We start from the raw sequence: 22822 nt of genomic DNA on the forward strand, positions 1-22822 counted from the left end.
ATTTTAATCTGAAAAAACTAGTCATACATCAGGACCTCAACTGATAGGCCTTAAGTTTGGATCTGAAGGTAGAGGCTGGGCATTGAGATCTGAGGGTATTGGACGAAGATTAGGGTCAGAGGTTATAGGTCTAAGATTGGGATCTGAAAGTATCGGTTTTAGGTTTGGATCTGAAGGGATCGGACGGACATTGGGATTTGATGGTAAGGGATGGAGGTTAGGGTCAGAGGGTATAGGTCTAAGGTTGGGATCTGCAGGTATGGGTTTTAAATTCGGATCTGACGGTATGGGGCGGAGGTTAGGGTCAGTAGGTATAGGTCTAAGATTTGCATCTGAAGGAATAGGTTTTAAATTTGGATCTGATGGGAGTGGCTGGACATTGGGATCTGAGGGTATGGGATGCAAGCTAGGGTCAGAGGGTATAGGCCTAATATTTGGATCTGAAGGTATCGGTTTTAAGTTTGGGGGACTTGAGGGTATGGGATGAAGGTTAGGGTCAGAGGGTATAGGTCTCAGATTGGGATTGTATGGAAGGGGCCGTAAGTTTGGTGCTATAGGAACCGATCTAGCACTCCTGTCTAAGATTACAGATGGGCCATATGAATTGGAGCGCGAAGTTTTGACAATATGGTTGATGAAATGGGGAGCTATATCATCACTTGCTCCCTGGAAATCTTGTTGATTGATGTGCTTAGAAATGTAATAGTCTTCATGTATTTTTTCACTGTGCCGTCTGAAGTCCGAATCACTTCCAATGGCAAAGTCGCTTGGCTCTGAAACTCCGTGGCGATCACCTTCATTATATTGTGCACGCACTATAGTGACATAGAATGCGAACACCTCTGCGATTATCTGGAATGACAGAAATATTTGTTAGTCTTTGTTAATGCCCACAAGTATGTTAGCAAAGTTTCTGTTTAGCTTTAAACAAAGTTCTAGGAACAAATTACACGTTTTCTAGCTGACAACCACAATAGCTCCATGAGTGAATATGACTCCGTGGCAAAGTTGTAGCTGTATGCGGTGCTGGTGTAAAGGTTAGATTGTCACAAACTGCCCAAAAAAAATTATGCAACGTTATTAGAAACGCATGAACAAACACTTGCGAAACGATTATATTCTGCTCTTAAACATGGCTGGAAACACGCATTACATCGCTGCGATACTACTGTTTTCTAATCCAAATGAGAAACTGTGAAGATATTTACTAACGTTATGTAGTCATCAGATATGCGGGACGTTAATTTATTATTGTTACAATAGCTCAACAATTTCGAGGAAAAATCAAAAGCAACTTTAAGCTCGTATCTGGAGTTTTACGTCAACCACTGAACTCGCCTGTGAAAACTACAGACAGGAGCAGAGAAAGTTTAATTCAATCTTTCACTCTTTAACAGTCAGAAGGAGTTTAACGACTAAACATATTTAGAACGTAAAGGTCAGATTCATATATTGTAACTGTTCAGTGCATATCGTAACTCATTTTATTTTGGAAAGGAATATTTGATGGAAATATAGTTCGATTGTAGGTGAATACTCAGTCAATATCGAGGCACATGTATACATAGCAAAATAGTTACAAAGTGCGAAGTGCCTCCATGGCCGTCGACCAAATTTATAAGCATATAATGACGGCTCACAAAATGTACGCTGCTCACTCACATTCCAGTGTAACGGTACGTGATGTACAATGGGACTGTCTGTACACATCTTGTCCACTGCTGGATTAACTAAGTGATTTGTCTGAGTTTGTAACAGAAATCTTGGGCCTGGGGGCTAATGGAGCAGTATATTTCGAGATAACGAATTTGAAAGCATTCACTGTAGCATAAAAGAGAGTCGCGATTGTACGGGTGGCGTTCAGTACGTAACGAAACACATTTTTCTTTTACGCGGCCAATTTCGGTTGAAAAAACGCAGAACTTATTTTGGGACTTTGTGTAATGTTTCCGCTTCAGCCCCTATAGTTTCATGAAGTTTCGATGGGTGACGGCGCTATACGTAGCCTTCGAAATGCTTTTTTAATGGAGGTGCCTTCCAAGCAAAGAGCTGTCATTGAGTTTCATTTGGTGGTAAACCATAGAATTACAGATATTCATAGGCGCTTGCAGGATGTCTACGGAGACCTGGCAGTGAAGCACGGTGAGTCGGCGTGCAAGGCGTCTGTCATTATCTCAACAATGGGCCGGTCCTGTCATCTCCCTTACAACCCGGATTTCGCACCTTCCGACTTGTATCTGTTTGACCCAATGGAGTATGCACTTCGCGTGAAGCAGTACATGGATGATGGGGAGGTTATTGATTCAGCAAGATGTTGGCACAGAGGTCGACCAGCAGAGTGATACATACAGGCCCTCCAGGAAAGATGACGTAACGCCACCGAATTGAACGCAGATTATATTGAAAAATGGAGTTTCGTAGCCAAAAGACTGGGAATAACACAGTGTAATGGATTCCTCAATAAAACCAACCTACTTTCAGAAAAAATGTGTTGCATTAGTTAATGAACGCCCCTCGCACAATGACGGTACTGTGACGCTGTAGAGCTACACGTACTTCTGACGTTCGAATAGAACGTCGGCTACTATAGGACATGAAGGCTAACTGTCTTCCTACATTGGAACATACCACAGCCCAAGTAACATATGGAACAACCTCAGTTGGATCCAGGATAACAAGTAAGCAAAAGGGGTCTTCGAAGTATGCGCTATGGATTCATGCTGATGACAGTAAAGAAACATTACTATTTTAAATTATTATGCGAAAATATCTGATGGAGAGAGGTCTAGCGTATGCTCTAGTGGCCTCCACTAGGATTATTCGTTCATTTTATGAGTACACCTCTCTTTTGTTTACGAAGCCGTTCTCGGAGTTCACTTTCGGCATCAAATAGTGATTATCTGTCTTGGAGAGGATAGGCAATCATAGAAAGGTATTACAGTTTGCAACATCCATAGAATTGTCTTCGTGTGATTGGACGAACAAGCTCAAGAATTCAAACGGTTCTCCTGGGTGTAAAATGCCTCGGAATGTAACCTTAAAGAATATCATGATATCTGTAAGAACTCTCCGCGATGCATTATTTAACAGCTGAGGAACACACTCCAAACAGCGTGGATTTTGATACTCGTATTTGTGTCCATCTATAAGCACCTGACTACGTCACTTCATGATCTATCAATAACTCCTCAGGGTACTAAAACGAAGTTAGAGTTTAACGTCCCAACGACGAGGGGATTGTTGGAGACATAGCACAAACGCATTGGAGAAGAATGGGGAAGGAAATTAGCCATTTCCTTTCGAAAGGAAATATCCCGGCATCTCCCTTAAGAGCACTGATTAGTGTAGCTTTCTATTTGTGAACTGTTATACAAAACAAGTTTTCTTCATTTCTATTCAACGTAGAGGCAAATGCTTTGTACAAAACGTCACGAGCTGTATTTACATAGTGCAGAAAGAACGAAAAATGGTGTAGGCTAGTTCAAATTGACCTCACGCATTCTATTTATAACTTTAACTGGAATTATTATTTTTTTCTAGTGCAAGAGTCGATTTCGCTGCACTTTACAAGAGATACTTCCATGTAATGTAATAAAAAAATAATCACCAATGAAATGAGGGCAACCTCTACTATTTATTTATGTCCGTAATGCCAATAGATTGGAATACGTATCACATGTAAAAAGTCTCCAAAGGTTTGGAATTTTTTCAGTATTTTCCACTTTTGAAATATTTAAGGAAAACTGTTCTGCCCATTATAAAGTAAGTCGCTGGGTTAAGTAGCACTCAAATTGCTAGCTCCCTATTAGTAGTTGTTCGGGATTAAAGTGTGCTTGAAGTACTGCAAATCAGAGTTATGGGAAACTCAAGAAGCTATGTACAAGATTTCAAACAATTCAAATAGCATCAGAACAGTCCAGCACCTTCAGCTACTTCAACCTAATGCACGGTGTCTTCCTTTTTTATCTTTCATCTTCTCGCTCCTGCGTTCAAGCTTTATTTATTATTTGTAGAGAAAATCTCTGCTGATCTCCGTATCAGCAGTGTTATCGTCAACACTATTCCCGATCCATAACTCCTAACCCCCATCCCCCTGTTGTTTCTGCGCCACCAAAACGTTTTACATAACTCAGATTTTGAAAAAAATTGTTATTGGTCGTCTTCACTGCTTTTGTGTAAGTTGCTCTATTCAAAAATGCCTTGTGAAAACCATATCCTTTCTCGGAACATTTCGGGCAAAATGTATGCCGTGATTGGTGTTTGTTGAAAGTTAAGAAAACTGCTTCTATTGCTCTTACCAGTATTGCCAAACCTCAAGTAACACTGCAACAAATCACTCTCATTATCTGGAGTTATTCACGGCCGGTTAACGATTGCCACTCATTAATCTTTTACCTTAATCCCAACTATTTTGGCGCGTTTTCACAACATTTAAATTCGAAATTTCTTTCTATGCATACACTTTTGCTTCCCTCACCTCCACGAAACCTTTTGAGTCTCTGTCATCAAACCAGAAATAATAATTCAGATCTTTGAAAAACTTTAAAAACATATTTACCTTCCATTTCACCTCTTCAAACCATAAAACTTATGGAACCATTAACTAAATGGCTCGCAACTTCATAAGAGAAAACTTTCAATGAAAACTTGAAAACGGATAACTACAAACACACATGTCTGAAGTCTGAGTCTCAAGTAGAATAATTTTGTCATGGGTGACTTTCCCAAGAATACCCGTTAAGTAAAACAGGGTGTCCTGCTGCGTGAAGAAGTCCGTAGCTGCCTGCTGTACGTCCTCGTCAAACAGGAATCGTCGACCTTTCAAGGCCTTTTTTATGGAGCCAAAGGCGTGATTATGGCATGGGGAGAGATTAGGACTATAGCGCTGGTGTTCGAGTGTCTCACACCTCAGTTGGCCTAACTTCTGCGTTACGACATTTGCGATGTGGGGCAGTGAGTTGGCATGGAGCAGCAGCACCACTTGTCACTCACCATCCCACAATGGCGGTTTTCGGCAGACATGCAGCCCCTACCCCATACACATTCTTCATCATCCGATAGATATCTACCCGTGTTTGTCCTTCGGCAACCAAGAAAAGAATAACATAACGTTGGTCGTGTTTGGACCTATTTGGTAATAATGACACCATAGTTCACGTTTTCGCATTTATCGCACGCACCTTGGAAAGAACCGAATACCACACTGATCCCTTGCATACATGTTGATGTATATAAACCCCCATCCGAATCACGCTACGTTCCATACACACTGCAGTAACGCCCTCAAACGGAAACTTTTTTTCGCCCTTTGTTTGATATTGTCTTAAATTTCATTTCCCTTGTAGAGGCCCTATATATCTTCTTCCCACCTTTCAGCATTCCCTTCTTTGCATAGCACTGGCTTGCCATCTGAGCTCATGAGATTCATAAAGTTGCTTCTGTTTTCGCCAGTTTTCCTATAGGCAGCATCTATCTCTCGTCTAGTTATGTGTGATTCTACAGCCTTTCATTTATCTTCTAGATCTTCCCGCTTAATCTTTTCGCATTGTCTTTCAATCTCATTTTTTACACTCTCTTTATTCCCTTTTGCTTCATTTGCTACCATTTTATATTTTCCCCTTTCGTCAGTTAAATTCAGTATCTCACGTGTTATCCAAAGTTTTCTACTGTCTCGTCTTTTCACCTATGTAATTCTTTGATGCCATCCCTATTTCGCCTCTCAAAGCTACCCAGTCGTTTTTTGTTGTCTTCCTTTCCCCTGTTTCTGTCAAACGTTGCCTAATGCTCCTTCTGATACCGTTAACAACCTGTGGTTCTTTCAACTTAGCCACGTTCCATCTCTTTAATTCCCCACCTTTCTGCAAATTCCTCAATTTTACACTGCAGTTCATTACCGATAAATTATGGCTGGAGTCCGCTGAAAGAGTGGTTCAGTGTGGGGTGGCGGAGGGGTGAAGTGAACTGCAACAGTCGTCGTGGGGCTGTGGACCACTGTGGCTGCGGCGGGGACGGAGCCTCTCCGTCGTTTCTAGGCACCCGGTTATCATACAATACATACAATACAATGATTGGAGTCCAGTTCTGCCCCTGAAAGTGTTTTACAGTTTAAAATCTGGTTCTGAAATCTCCGTCATTCCATTATATATTCCTGAAACGTTTCGATGTCCTCAAGTGTCTTCCACTTACACGACCTTTTACATAATTCTTAAACCTTAGCGTTGATCCGTTTATGCTCTGTGCCGAATTCTAAAGGCAACTACGTCTTTCATCCCTTCCCCCTCCGCAGTCCTTGGTCCATGTTCTCCTACATTTCTTCCATCTATTCCTTTTCCCTACCGAATTCCAGCCACTTATCACAGCTAGCTGAGCAATTTCCTTTGTCTTATCGTACGATGTGTAACTTTCTTACTCATCTGCAGAACTATCACCCATATAAACTTGTACTTCTGTGGTGGCTGTTGGCTTGATGACTGTCTTGGCTGCAATAATGCATTCGGTATGCTGTTCATAGTAGCTAATCGGCACTTCTGTTTTCTTATTTATTTTTACGCCTACTTGAGACTTAGGTACACTTGTCCGATTTTGTATTGATATCTTTGTACTAAAATGACCAGAAGTCCCGATCTTCCAGCTGCTGCACTTTACTCTTACTATATCTAGCTTCAACTTCCCGTTCTCCTTTTTAAATCCTCTAACCTACCTGCCTTATTAAGAGAGCTAATATCCTACGTTCCGACCCATCGAATTCCTTGGCTTTTTAAAAAATGTTCAAATTTGTGTGAAATCTTATGGGACTTAACTGCTAAGGTCATCAGTCCCTAAGCTTACACACTACTTAACCTAAATTATCCTAAGGACAAACACACACACACCCATGCCCGAGGGAGGACTCGAACCTCCGCCGGGACTAGCCGCACAATTCATGACTGCAGCGCCGAGACCGCTCGGCTAACCCCGCTCGGCCCTTGGCTTTTCCTGAGGAAGACATCCTTCTGAATAGTCCCAGTCCAGAGATCCAAATGAGAAGTCACTACCTCTAGAATACTTTGCGCAAGAGGATGCCATCATCATTTAGCCGTAAGTGCAGCAGCCTGTCCTTCGGAGAATAAAGTCAGGCCCATAATTTTGCCTTGCTTTCAGCCTTTCGCATTACAACAAGACAATGTTGGCTGATGTTGCAAGGTCAGATCAATCATTTTGACTTTTGCCCCGGCAACTACTGAAAAGGCTGCTGCCCCTCTTCGGGAACCACGAATTAGTGCTGCCTCTTCACAGACACTCCTTCGCTGTGGTTGCACCAATGACATGGCTATCTGTATCCTTTAATCAGCATAGCTCATTTAGGTAATATTTTCAAATAATGCTTCATTTTTATTAAACCTGCCCTACAAATCACAACATTTCCTAAAGGTATGTAGAAAAATTCCAACAGACGTTGTTTTTCTGAGGGTGGAGGGGGAGGAGGAGGTGCAGCCTTGGCAGTTCTGCAAAGGGCACAGGATCACGACAGTACGGCTCTGTTGAATGCTGAGGGTTATAAACGTCTGCCCCTGTGGTGGAGTAAAAACCTTGATCCATCGCATGAACAGCACTTTAACCAGTTCTCACTGACCAATTGAAACACTGGTTACACCAGCTGATTCGTTTTCGGTGTTGGACCCATATGAGGCGGAGATGAACGCAATCACCATTTCAATGTGAGAAATAGATTTATTTATTTAATCGTATGGCTAGAGTCCCCCGTCGGGCAGACCGTTCGCCAGGTGCCGGTCTTTCAATTTGACGCCACGTCGTCGACCTGCAGTCGATGAGGATGATAAGATGACAACACCCAGTCCTTGGGCGGAGAAAATTGAGAAAGAGATGTGTGTTCGTTATTGCTATATCGTATTCTCGATTATCTCTGTATAGAGTGGTCCCCTGTTGAACGAAACAGCTTTGCAGCAACTCGTGACACTTGGCCAGCAGAAAGCCAAAAAATTACTTTATTTCCCTTATGCAACTGAATAGTTGGTAATTCGTCATGATATAGATGTAGGCCCCCGTTATAGACGACATGTGTGTGTGTGTGGCTGGCCGCGGTGGCCGTGCGGTTCTAGGCGCTACAGTCCGGAACCGCGGGAGTGCTACGGTCGCAGGTTCGAATCCTGCCTCGGGCATGGATGTGTGTGATGTCCTTAGGTTAGTTAGGTTTAAGTAATTCTAAGTTCTAGGGGACTGATGACCTAAGATGTTAAGTCCCATAGTGCTCAGAGCCATTTGTGTGTGTGTGTGTGTGTGTGTGTGTGTGTGTGTGTGTGTGTGTGTGTGAGGAAGAGAAAGAGAGAGGGAGAGAGAGCATGAGAAGACAGCCAATTACTCGAAAACGACCTCTATCCATCAGGTAGTTTCAGAGGTTGCAAGTAATCAACTATGGAACAGTTTGGGGGACCGAAGTACTTGTAGTCTCAAAAAGAAGTCACTTTATCTACTATTTCGTCAGTATTTTGTTAATTGTTACAACACTTTATTACTGTGCTTCACTTTTTTAATAAAAAGCAATTTTCTTGTGGGATCATTTATTAACCCCAGAATTACAACAGACTCCTAGCAAAAACTATTAAGTTAGTGCAAATATTAAATGTGTAGCCTACGGCTTACCTAAACTACGCTTCTAGGGATCCAGGATTTTATATTCACATTTTCTTTGTTCTGTATCTGCTTAGTTAATGGGTCACTACCTAGGTGTCCATACTTAACAAATGCTAACAAAATTCTGTGACAAATAATTAGCAATTGTATATAAAAAATAAAAAGCTTGTTCCAGCAAACAAGGAGGCATTACTTTATTACAGCATACTAATCAAGTAACTTTTCAGGCAACAGAAACCGTCCTGGAAAACTTTTGCAGATACTGTAACTTGTCAACAAGAAATTAAACAGGAAACTAGAAATTTCATTGTGTTTAGTAATGAGTATTGTATTAAGACTTTTGTATAACACACGAGACGATGAGTTCAGCGATTAAATGCATATAACATGAAAAATTGACGACTTACAGTGTGACTGATGTAACACACATCTGATGATTACTGTCCTTTACTAAAACTGTCCACGAAGAAAAGTAAAAGTGCTATCCAGCCTGACAGTAAACAGTATTTTACATTATGTATGAACAAACTATGTTCAGAGCTGTTTACACTGAGGTACAACATATAATGGGATCGATCTGTCCTGAGTTTCAGTGTGTTTTCATTACTACTATTGCGTGACTGGTAGCTTTCAAGCATATTTTATGGAGAGGTTCCATATTCGTTCCATGAGGATGCCTTTCAAATAGTTTATATTAGCTCTAAAGTAGAATGCATGTATAGAGTGAGGAAAGGAAAAGGGAGAAACTATAATAATTTGATAAGCAGGTTTTGTAGTATTGTTTCATTTAATTATAAAATACAGTATGGCTGCTATGAGATTAGAGTATAATTTACCCTTTTGAGCTTCTAGTTTGATTAAAGTAACCACTGTGAAACAAACATTCAGACTAAGTGATTTTGCAAAATATTTATTATGTTATTGTACATAATGAAAGTTACAGTTAATTGACATAATATGCATTTTTTAGTCGCAGGCAGGCGAAGAAAGTCAATGATGAGCTAACTGCTGCCTGCCAGATCATTGACCAATTGGTCGCAAGAGTCCAGAGTTTACATTTCCAGGTCTGGTGAAGCCTGGGTCTCCTACACTGGCTGGTCTGTTGTATTCTGGGTCCTTGATTGGCCTCGTGAAGCCTGGGTCCCCTACACTGGCTGGTCTGTTGTATTCTGGATCCTTGACAGGCCTGGTGAAACCTGGGTCCCCAATGCTGGCTGGGTCCTTGACAGGCCTGGTGAAACCTGGGTCCCCAATACTGGCTGGGTCCTTGACAGGCCTGGTGAAGCCTGGATCTCCTACACTGGCTGGTCTGTCATAGTTTGGATCTTTAACAGGCCTGGTGAAACCTGGGTCCCCAATATTGGCTGGTCTGTTGTGTTCTGGGTCCTTGACAGGCCTGGTGAAACCTGGATCTCCTACACTGGCTGGTCTGTCATAGTTTGGATCTTTGACAGGCTTGCTAAATCCGGGGTCTAGAGGTCGTTTACCTCCTCCAAACTGTGCGTTTGAGGTGGTGGCAAACCATGCCACCGTAGCTATAACCATCTGAAACAACAGATGAAATACTGTAGGTGCTATATTAAACTAATTTTCCATTTAGTATGAAGGTTCTAAACTAAGAAACAAATAATGCAGGTATTACCTTTCTACTGTCTTGATATATTATATCCATCTGGAGACTATGGATTCAGTAACATAATTTTTGAAGAGATTGGGGAAAAAACTGAATTTACGAATAAATTCTTTCAATGATAGTCAGAGGCAAAATTTTAGCTATCGACGTGATTCAGATTTGAAGAGAAAATATAGCAAAAAATGAAGTTTTTAGCAACATACAGAAATTTCTGTGTCTCTCTATATACAATGAAGGTAACGACCTTAACTGAACGAATCTGGTCGTAGATCGTATGATCACTTTACTTCTGGATATTCCTTCCACTATAAATGAATGTTTCATTAACAACCAGTAAAAAGCGTAGTGTAGTAGGCCGACATGTTAACTTTCAAGCTAAATTTAAGTACGCTTCAGTAGTAACATGGGAAATTGCGAAGACTATTATGTTAGCTTTAATTAAATTTCAGCTGCTATGCTGTTTAATAATCAGTAAAAGGCCAGCCACACACAAGCCAATCATGTTTAAAAAGCCTGATAACTGAAATGTTCTACAAAATTTGGCTGGAATACCTGCACTCTTTTATGACTAGTGAACCTCTGGGGTTACGTCGCTAGCGCGCGTTAGAGCGTGCGTTATTGGTACACAGCAAATCCTATTTCGATTACGGCTACTATTAGAGAATTTTGCTTCGAGAGAGAATCGATAAGGAAAGAGGAGAGCGGGGAGAAGGGAGTAATTAATTCGCCACGTTATGACATGCGAGGAAAGATTATTAGCACTTCCCTGTATTGCAGGTTGACATGAATAGCAGCGAGAGCAAATGGCTCCTTGCTGCCGTCGAATGATGCTTTAGGCAGGTGATGAAGCTTCCACAGTTTAAATATCTCAGTGCAGCCACTAAGAAAATGAAACTGAAAAAATAGTAAATTGCCAAAAGATGAAACCTGCATATCGACTCAGCTAAAATATCTACAACAAGAGCTGTATCATCAGGCACAAAATTAACACATTACAAAACAGAATTTAATTCAGAATGCCTCTATGGATTAGATACACTTACTCTAAAAAGGGAAACGGACATTGAAAACAGTGAGAAAAAAGAACGAAAAATCGTAAGAAAAATTCTAGGTCCAAAACTTATAGACGAAACATACCCACTGAGATGCCATTAGAAAACAAAAAAATACACATATATCCATAGAGACATTTATAACGCAGGCTAAGGTCACAAAACTGAACCCAGACTAACTTACAAATGGCCTATTTTCAAATGGTTCAAATGGTCCTAAGCACTATGAGACTTAACATCTGAGGTCGACGTACCATAGACTTAGAACTACTTAAACCTAACTAACCTAAGGACATCACACATATCCATGCCCAAGGAAGGACTCGAACCTGCGACCTTAGCAGCAGCGCGGTTCCGGACTGAAGCGCCTAGAACCGCTCGGCCACATCGACCGGCAATGGTCTATTTTGTTTTTACAGTAGAAGCAAAGCCACAACGGGATGAAGTGGGTTGGCGAGATCAAAACTGATCTGCAATTGCGAAGAATTACTCCAGAAGACGGCCAAACGGTGAAATCTTCAGGCCCAGATTTGACACGTGACAAGTTACCGAGAGGAAAATCCAAAGTAAAAGACTTGGTCTGAAGAGAGAAAGGGAGCACACAGGAAGAGAACGAAAGAAATATGTCACCAAAGAAGGCATTGACTAATTCTAAGTACTTTGCGTAGTCATAATGGGCTTACTCGCTAATAAAGATAAACAATCTGTGCACTGTATCGTTTGAACTGCAGAAAGAAAAGAATAAGCTGTGTAAACTGTGCACTCTGCTTTTATGCGTCGATGAACTAACACAGTTTTCCCCCGTGTGATAGAAACAAACCGATGGGTCACTGGCGAAAAAATGCGTGAGCACGATATTAGGTTTGATCATTTGCTTTCATGTGAATAAGCCTTGAAATGTTTCGTATCAGCCAATTACTGATCTGGAGCTGTGTTACAAGTGCCACGGAGTAATACGTAGTACATAAGAATATATTCCATAAACACGTCAGTGCCGCGTATTTCAAAATCCAGCACATTCTTGACCTGCAATTTCTCAACATCAAGCTTACGACGACAGCTACAACTGCACAGGATCTTCATTTTTGCCTGCTGCAAATACATAACACATATCGAAATCCTGCAACAAAGTGAGGTGTAAAGAATGCAGAGATTCTTGAAAGACTGCTAAATCAGATCACACCCTCAGATTCAAAAGTAATACAGTGCCTGTTTTCTCTTTAAAACGAAATGTTGTTCCAATCGTGAAACTGAAATTTGCCAATCTACGACAACATTGTCATTGCAGCAATACCATCATACAAATACATTGAAGAACCGAAGAAACTGGTGCACTTGCCTAATATGCAAAAGTGCCGCAACACGACGCGGCATGGACCCGACTAATGTCTAAAGTTGTGCTGGAGGGAACTGACACCATGAATCCTGCAGAGCTATCCTTAAATCCGTAGCAGTACGAGGGGGTGAAGATCTCTTCTGAACAGCACGTTACAAAGCATCACAGTTATGCTCAATAATGTTAATGCCTGGGGAGTTTGATGGCCAAAGGAAGTGTTTAAACTCAGAAGAGTGTTTCTGGAGCCACTCTGCAGCAATTCTGGACGTGTGGGATGTCGCATTGTCCTGCTGGAATTTCCCAAGTCCGCCGGAATGCACAATGCACATGATTGGATGCAGGTGATTAGACAGAATGCTTACGTACGTGTCACCTGTCAGGGTCGTATCTAGACGTATGAGGGGTCCCATATCACTTCAACTGCACACATCTCACACCATAACAGAGCCTCCATCAGCTTGAACAATCACCTGCAGAAGTGCTGTGTCCATGGATTCATGAGGTGGTCTCCATACCAGTACACTCCCTTACTCTCGGTACAATTTGAAGCGAGACTCGTCCGACCAGGCAATATGTTTCCAGTCATTAACAGTCCAATGTCGGTGTTGACGGGCCCAGGCGAGGTGTAAAGCTTTGTGTCGTGCAGTCATCAAGGGTACACGAGTGGGCCTTCGGCTCCGAAAGCCCATATCGGTGATGTTTCGTTGATACCTGTCGATGGCCGAGCATTGAAATCTGCAGAAATTTGTGGAAGAGTTGCTTTTCTGTCATGTTAAAACGATTCTATTTAGTTGTTCCGTTGTTGTAGGATCTTTTTCCGGCCGCAGCGATGTCGGAGGTTTGATGTTATACCGGATTCCTCATATTCACGCTACACTCGTGATATGGTCGTACCGGAAAATCTCTATTTCTCGTTTCCTGGTAACTTCTGTGTCCCATCGCTCGTGCGCCGACTGTAACACCACGTTGAAAGTCACTTAAATCTTGCTAACCTGCCATTGTAGCAGCAGTAACCGATATAACAACTAAGCCAGACACTTGTCTTACATAGGCGTTGCCGACCGCAGCGCCTTATTTGCCTGTTTACATACCTCTATATTTGAATACGCATGACAATAGGAGTTTCTTTGCCACTTCAGTGTATAATTTGCTCCACATCCCTCCCTATATTTCTTCTACTTTTTAGTAAAATAATAGATATACATGCTTACAGTAACCGTAAATTGACGGTTACACCTACTAATCAGTTCACTCTATAAAAGAAAATCTTGAAACGAGCCACTGGAAGGGCTTATTGCACTAGTTAGAACAACGTAAGGAAATGATTCTATCAGTTGTTAATTGGTGTTTCATTGAGGGACTTTGGGTATGCCTTTGAGTCAGCAGACTTTATCTTAAGCATTGTTTTGTTGGTCTTCATACACAAGTTGAACATCTTCGTTAATCGAATCAAAAGAAGCGGTTCGATATCCTGTTGTAGCGTAGCGCTAAGGTGTAATTTAAGATCGTTCATCTACATGCACAAAGTGGAAACATAAACATATTCCATTATTATGAGTAATACTCCTACACTGAACCTTTAGGTACAAATGACGTCATGTTTCTCTATAGAGCCTTTCGCGTCCCCTCAGTTATACTGGAAAGCACAGTGAAAAATGATTCAAATTACTTGTCATCTGTGATAGAGACACCTTAAATTTCCAGTTTTTCAGTCAGCGTATCAAGAAGGATCGACGTAGTCTATCTTCAGCCAGTTTAACGCTGTCGGAGACATTGAAAAATGCAGTTATGACACTATGGTGGCCCGACAGCTTGATACATGACTGTGAAATATCTCATTTGTCAATCAGTATCATGTCAGCTCGCTGTGAAATATGTATTCCTCTATGTTCGACAACGCTGGAAAATGAAACATTGACATACAGCGTACGAGACAGCGGTGTTATAGTACACTACTGGCCATTAAAACTGCTACACCAAGAAGAAATGCAGATGATAAACGGGTATTCATTGGACAAATATATTATATTTGAACTGACACGTGATTACATTTTCACGCAATTTGGGTGCATAGATCCTGAGACATCAGTACCCAGAACAACCACCTCTGGCCGTAATAACGGCCTTGATACGCCTGGGCATTGAGTCAAACAGAGCTTGGGTGGCGTGTACGGGCTGCCCATGCAGCTTCAACACGATACCACAGTTCATCGAGAGTAGTGACTGGCGTATTGTGAGGAGCCAGTTGCTCGGCCACCATTGACCAGACGTTTTCAATGGGTGAGAGATCTGGAGAATGTGCTGGCCAGGGCAGCAGTCGAACAGTTTCTGTATCCAGAAAGGCCCGTACAATACCTGCATCATGCGGTCGTGCATTATCCTGATGAAATGTAGGGTTTCGCAGGGATCGAATGAAGGGTAGAGCAACGGGTCGTAACGCATCTGAAACGTAACGTCCACTGTTGAAAGTGCCGTCAATGCGAGCAAGAGGTGACCGAGACGTGTAACCAATGGCACTCCATACCATCACGCCGAGTGATACGCCATTATGGCGATGACGAATACACGCTTCCAATGTGCGTTCACCGCGATTTTGCCAAACATGGATGCGACCATCATGATGCTGTAAACAGAACCTGGATTCGTCCGAAAAAATGACGTTTTGCTATTCGCGCACCCAGGTTCGTCGTTGAGTACACCATCGCAGGCGCTCCTGTCTGTGATGCAGCGTAAAGGTTAACCACAGCCATGGTCTCCGAGCTGATAGCCATGCTGCTGCAAACGTCGTCGAATTGTTAGTGAAGATGGTTGTTGTCTTGCAAACGTCCCCATCTGTTGACTCAGGGTTCGAGACGTGGCTGCACGATCCGTTATAGCCATGCGGATAAGATGCCTGCTATCTCGGCTGCTAGTGATACGAGGCCGTTGGGGTCCAGCGTGGCGTTCCGTCTTACTCTCCTGAACCCACCGATTCCATATTCTGCCAACAGTCATTGGATCTCGACCAACACGAGCAGCAATGTCGCGATACGATAAACCGCAATCGTGTTAGGCTACAATCCGACCTTTATCAAAGTCGGATACGTGATGGTACGCGTTTCTCCTCCTTACACGAGGCATCACAACAACGTTTCACCAGGCAACACCTGTGAACTGCTGTTTGTGTATGAAAAATCGGTTGGAATCTTTCCTCATGTTAGCATGTTGTAGGTGACGCCACTGGCGCCAACCTTGTGTGAATGCTCTGAAAAGCTTATCATTTGCATATCACAGCATCTTCTTCCTGTCGGTTAAATTTCCTGTCTGTAGCACGTTCATCTTTGTGGTGTAGCAATTTTAATGGCCAGTTGTGTAGAATGCTTAAAAAGTACGGGGGTTCTCAATAAGTAGTGAAAGGCAACGTCACGTTCTTGTCGGCTAGTACCGGTTGAAAAAATGAGGAAGTTGTTGTGGGACATAGTGGAAAATTCCCACTTCAGCGCCTACAGTTTCGTAAAGTTTCGATACGTGGCGGAGCTATACATAGCCTTCAGACTGTTGTCTGTAACGGAGGTGTGTTCCAAGCAGACAGCTGTCATTGGGTTTCTTTTGGTGGAAAACCAGAGAATCGCGGATGTTCATTGGTGCTTGCAGAATGTCTGCGGCGACCTGGGGCCAGGCCTCTGTCATCATCACAACAAGGTTGCGCAAATCTATCCTATCTCCAACGTGCTGGCCGGCGGCATGCAGCTGACTCCTGCAGTATTGGTAAATGTGGACACTATCGTTCGAGGTGATCGACGGATCACATCAGACACCTCAGTGTTCAACTGGACGTCTCTTTTGGTAGTGTTGACATACTCGACAACCAGTTTTCGCACTCAAAGACGTTTATCCGCTGGGTTCCTCACTGCCTAACAACTGTACAGGATGGGCGTATGGGCAGGCGGTGGGCGTTATGAAATGAATAGGATAAAATTTAGACAAAGGCCATTTATTGGCGGAAGCATGTTAAAAAGGGGTCACATGGACCAAGGGAGGTGAGGGTGAGCCAGAGCGTAGAGTTTGGCAAAACATAGTTCCTGAAGCTACCGAAAATTGTTGTCTGCCAAAACTAAGTCAACAGCGCCGCACCACCAGGAGAAACAAGAGATGTTCAATGCCACAGGGTGCGCATCGGACTCGTGGGTGAGCGAGAATACAAGAGTGGGCCCGGTGGCAGCGTACATTCGACGCACTACGCGGCTTCCTCCGCCCTGATTGGTCGCGATAGAGAAAACCGCACGGGCGGCATGGAATTTTCCAGAGTGCCGCTTGCTAAGCGACGCCTGGGGCGGCGTTACCTCGTCAGCACGTGAGGGAGGCGAGTGGCCAAGGTGCCCTTCCTCGGTGCTGACTTCCTGTTGCTAAATCATGGGACAAATGAATTTACAGGCATCTAACACTGCCGGCCGTGGCTCGGCCGTAATGGAAAAATGAAGTTACCGTTTGAAAGTTCATATAATAAAGTAAAATCCCCTACTGTCTGGATCATCCCTTACACAAAAGACCAAAGAGAGCAACGAAGGACCATCTGAGCGGAGTTGCTGGCGCATTACGATGCTGAGTGTGACAATTTTTTGTTAAACATCATTACAAGCATTGAAACGAGGGTTCATCACTTCGAACCAGGAACAAAATTGAAATCCATAAAGTGGCGCCATGCTACCTCTCCCCCGAAGAAAAGGTTCAAAGCTGCACCCTCAACCGGTAAAGTCATGGCAACGGTTTTCAAAAATTGTTCAGTTGTGTACGAAATCTTATGGGACCAAACTGCTGAGGTCATCAGTCCCTAAGCTTACACACTACTTAACCTAAACTATCCTAAGGACAAACACAGACACACACATCCATGCCCGAGAGAGGACTCGAACCCCCGCCAGGACCAACCGCACAGTCCATGACTGCAGAGCCTTAGATCGCTCGGCTAATCCTGGCAACGGTTTTCTTCGACTCTGAACGGACTATTCTGTTTGATGTCCTCCCACATGGTGCAAGATTCAACTCTAAAATGTATTGTGTTACTCTCAGGAAACTGAACAAATGACTTCAGCGTTTTCGTCAACACAGAAATGCAAATGAACTTCTTCTCCATGGTAACGCAAGGCCTCAAGTCTACGAGCCTGAGAAGAGCTCACAAAACTTTATCGGACTGTTGCTCCTCTTTCACTCTGCAGCCCGGATCTCGTATCTTCCGATTTCCATTGGCCCAATGAAGGATGCATTCCACGGGAAGAGGTAGGTTGGTGATGGGGAGTTTATTGATGCAGCACGACCTTAGCTCCAACGTCGACTATTAGAATGGTACCATGCGGGCATACATGCCCTCCCAGTAATGTGGTGCAAGTCCCTCGCATTGAACAGAGATTATGTTAAAAATAGCGATTTGTAGCCAAAAGAGTGGGTCATAATGTAGCGTGTTGGTACTGTCAATAAAGCCAATCTGCTTTCAGAAATGAATTAGTTGCATCATTTATTGAACGACACTCGTACATGGGAAAGTATGTGTCTTCCAGGAACGACTGAGAATATCCATCACAGCGAGCAGTACTGCATAAATAATATCTATCACTATATATTGGTTCTGGATTAGGATCTTTCGACATGTCTAAATAAAACTTTTCAGCAGTATTTTCGTTTGTATTGACAGCAAAAATTGTATCATTCCTTATATAGAAGTTCATTACACTTCGTGGTTCAGTCTGGAACCGCGCTGCTGCTACGGTCGTAGGTTCGAATCCTGCCACGGACATGGACGTGTGTGATGTCCTTAGGTTAGTTAGGTTTAAGTAGTTCTAAGCCTAGGGGAATGATGACCTCAGATGTTAAGTCCCATAGTGCTTAGAGCTATTTGAACCATACACTTCATGGATTACTTATATAATAGTCCAATTCCTTAATACAAATGCATATATCTGCAACGGGCAAAGACTTTCATTTTTCTAAGCTACGTACCTATTTGGCGAGAAAACTCTCTGTTTAAGATCGATTGAAGTACTAAAACCTATATACTTGAGATTATGATATCGCACTGTCCTAAAGAGACTGCGTAAAATTCCATCTTGGTTTTGATTTTAGGGACATTAACTTGCAACCTCCCTCAAATTTATAAGATAACTAACGTTGCGTGTCATCTGTTATTGGGCTTTTGCAGCAAATGAATTAATACGTATTGAGGCTTTCTCACAATGTAATGGAACGCATCGGAGGCACAGCTGCACTCTTCACTGCATAAAGATAAAACTTTCAACAGTTACCAAAATCGGTGGACGCCTGATGAATTGCTTTTTCTTTATGCAAAAGCGTTGCTTTTTTATGTGTTTTATGTTGGTTCAAGTGGATGGAATATCAGATTAGCAATTGAAGGTTAGGTTCGGACATGAGTTGTCACCGAGGTTTATGTTTATAGACGCAACTATAAAAACGCATCCCTATTTTGGTTCCAAATTTCACAATGTAGCTTCAAATCGAATTAGCCCTCGTACTTTAAAAGGTTTGTACATCACATAGAGGAGTTTAATTTCTGTGAACATGTACGACTGTCGCTTATCACAGTTTGGATTCACACACTCAGATTTCTCGTTAATCTGTGTGTCGTAATATCTAACCATGTAGTGGCTATAAAGAAATGTTGGTTCCAAAATACGAATAGAACTTGATGGAAACGGGCTGTATATCCTAGGGTGCTTTGTTTATGTTGACCTTTCTGCTATCGCGACTCGTTTAAGAAAGTCGTTTGTGAAGAGGTGAGGATCGTATGTAACTGGCACATGTAAGAGCAAATAATTTTGTTATCCGTAATATTTGTCTGCTAATTGGAGGTTGCCGTTTTCAATAGGATGGTTGTTCGTTTAGTTTGCAATTATGTTAGTGTACACTTTACTGTAAAAAGGAAACATTTATTACTGTTAATTTTATTACTAATGTAATCTAACAAGATGCTTCAATCGATAACAGCTTCAAGGATGAGAAACTAAGTGTACAAACCAAAATCTGAAACTGACATTTTGAAGGGTCTTAAAGCTCGAGGACTACGACCAACCGCGTCATATTACGTCATAGTGGCCTTTAATCGTACTGACTGTAATATTGGAATCCATGGTACCTTAATACCGTGTGATTACGATTTTTTCGCAGTCATGTTAGTCCTATACACGTATAATCAAGTAGCCGTTTTGCTAGCTGTTGCTCATTATGATGCTGACTGTTGTAGCCCTGATTCATGTTTTTGCGATCAGAGAGGGAAAAGTGTATTTAATGCGTGATAGGTCTGAGAGTATTGCAGAGGAATCAAGAAATATCCCTTCAGGTTTCCTTTTTAACCCGTCAAGATTGCTTGCACGTTGGGTGCTTGGACATAGTTGACCGTCCTTATGTGAGACTACAATCTTGGACTCAGTGCAGAGTATTCGTTGTAATGATTAGACTTGACAAATTACGTCTGCCTGGCCGACTGGATGGCAGACCTGAGAACTTGCCTTTAGACAACGCTGACTTTGTGAGAACGTGAGCGGCTGGAGGTATGAACCCATTGTGTAATCGCAGACACGTAACTGGTGGTGAGTCACTAGGCCTTCAGAATCTGAGTGACGCAGAAATCACCGTGTCGGAAACGTTTACATGCGAACCGTATCATGCCGCATGTCAAGAACCACTTCCAACACTAATGGACAAGCTTGCCTCGGGAGAGAACACAACGGCTTTATAACGCCCTTACCAGCCGGATCATGCATCCAAGCCAGAGATGTGCAACGTTATACTGATAAGCGGGTTCACACTGCCTGTTTCTTCGTAAACTGACTCGAGTTTTTAATCATCGAAATAAGAGAATAGGCTCTATCAACCCGAGGAGTTTCATTTCTTTCTCGCCTCCGCTTCAGGATGCTTTTTTTTGTCAAGCAGTGTCTATTTTTACACAAAGTCGTTGGAAAACAAATGAAGTTTAAAAAGTATATAAACAAAAAGACTGTTATAAACTTCACAAGTACTGAACTACTGACCTCAGTTTGCTGTATAAACAAAAGTGAAAATGACGCATGCCTCAGGAGTGGACATACATATAAAAAATGTTTACCTCTACTATGTGCCTTGTACTGTTAACAAGGACATCAGTGAATTGTTGCAGCGAATGCGACTGTTCTCTACTATGGGGACTGCAACCTTATACAGGGTGATCCATTGATAGTGACCGGGCCAAATATCTCACGAAATAAGCACCAAACGAATAAACTACAAAGAACGAAACTCGTCTAGCTTGAAGGGGGAAACCTGCCATAGGTCAAACGGATACCAACTGCGTTTTTTTAAAAATAGGAACCCCCAATTTTTATTACATATTCGTGTAGTACGTAAAGAAATATGGATGTTTTAGTTGGACCACTTTTTTCGCTTTGTGATAGATGGCACTGTAATAGTCACAAAAGTATGAATACGTGGTATCACGTAATATTCCGCCAGTGAGGACGGTATTTGCTTCGTGATAAAATGGACCGTTTACCAACTGCGGAAAAGGTCGATATCGTGTTGATGTATGGCTGTTGTGATCAAAATGCCCAACGAACGTGTGCTATGTATGCTGCTCGGTATCCTGGACGACATCATCCAAGTGTCCGGACCGTTTGCCGGATAGTTACGTTATTTAAGGAAACAGGAAGTGTTCAGTCAGATGTGAAACACCAACCACGACCAGCAACAAATGATGATGCCCAAGTAGGTGTTTTAGCTGCTGTCGCGGCTAATCAGTACATCAGTAGCAGACAAACTGCGCGAGAATCGGGAATCTCAAAAACGTCGGTGTTGAGAATGCTACATCAACATCGATTGCAAAAAATGGTACAAATGGCTCTGAGCTCTATGGGACTTAACTTCTGAGGTCATCAGTCCCCCAGAACTTAGAACTACTTAAACCTAACTAACCTAAAGGCATCACAGACATCCATGCCCGAGGCAGGATTCGAACCTGCGACCGCAGCGGTCGCGCGGTTATAAACTGTCGCGCCTAGAACCGCTCGGCCACCCAAGCCGGCCGACATTGATTGCACACGTACCATATTTATATGCACCAGGAATTGCATGGCGACGACTTTGAACGTCGTGTACAGTTCTGCCACTGGGCACAAGAGAAATTACGGCGCGATGACAATTTCTTGCACGCCGTCTATTAGCGACGAAGCGTCATTCACCAACTGCGGTAACGTAAACCGGCATAATATGCACTACTGGGCAACGGAAAATCCACGATGGCTGCGACAATTGGAACGTCAGCGACCTTGGCGGGTTATTGTATGGTGCGGCATTATGGGAGGAAGGATAATTGGCCCCCATTTTATCGATGGCAATCTAAATGCTGATTTCCTACGTAATGGTCTATCGATGATACTACAAGATGTTTCACTGCATGACAGAATGGCGATGTACTTTCAACACGATGGATGTCCGGCACATAGCTAACATGCGGTTGACGCGGTATTGAATAGCATATTTCATGACAGGTGGATTGGTCGTCGAAGCACCATACCATGGCCCGCACGTTCACCGGATCTAACGTCCCCGGTTTTCTTTCTGTGGGGAAAGTTGAAAGATATTTGCTATCGTGATCCACCGACAACGCCTGACAACATGCGTCAGCGCATTGTCAGATGTACGAACATTACGGAAGGCGAACTACTCGCTGTTGAGAGGAATGTCGTTACACGTATTGCCAAATGCATTGAGGTGGACAGACATCATTTTGAACATTTATTGCATTAATGTGGTATTTACAGGTAATCACGCTGTAACAGCATGCGTTCTTGGAAATGATAAGTTCACAAATGTACATGTATCACAATGGAACAACCGAAATAAAATATTCAAACGTACCTAGTTCTGTATTTTAATTTAAAAAACCTTCCTGTTACCAACTGTTCGTCTAAAATTGTGTTTGTGACTATTACAGCGCCATCTATCACAAAGTGAAAAAAGTGGTCCAACTAAAACATTCATATTTTTTTACGTACTACACGACATGTAATAAAAAATGTGGGTTCCTATTTTAAAAAAACGCAGTTGATATCCGTTTGACCTATGGCAGCGCCATCTCGCGGGCCAACCATAGCACCATCTGGTTTCCCCCTTCAAACTAGACAAGTTTCGTTCTTCGTAGTTTTTTCG

The 22822-nt window shown here is 42.6% G+C and overlaps 1 protein-coding gene across 5 annotated transcripts in view; it reads right to left on the reverse strand.

Annotated features, from left to right (window-relative positions):
• Positions 1-22822, reverse strand: part of LOC126482365 (cell surface glycoprotein 1-like) — a 1103416-nt gene that overhangs the window by 1076046 nt on the left and 4548 nt on the right. For 3 of the 5 annotated variants that reach the window (XM_050106451.1, XM_050106450.1, XM_050106452.1), the window contains exon 2: positions 69-852. In XM_050106451.1, coding sequence (XP_049962408.1) covers positions 69-852 — 784 coding nt within the window. Of the gene's footprint in view, positions 1-68; positions 853-9525; positions 10177-22822 lie in introns of those variants that run through there. The other 2 variants (XM_050106449.1, XM_050106453.1) reach the window with 2 other exon arrangements.

The sequence above is a fragment of the Schistocerca serialis genome, chromosome 5 (genome assembly GCF_023864345.2).
Source record: "Schistocerca serialis cubense isolate TAMUIC-IGC-003099 chromosome 5, iqSchSeri2.2, whole genome shotgun sequence".
Classification (NCBI taxonomy): domain Eukaryota; kingdom Metazoa; phylum Arthropoda; class Insecta; order Orthoptera; family Acrididae; genus Schistocerca; species Schistocerca serialis.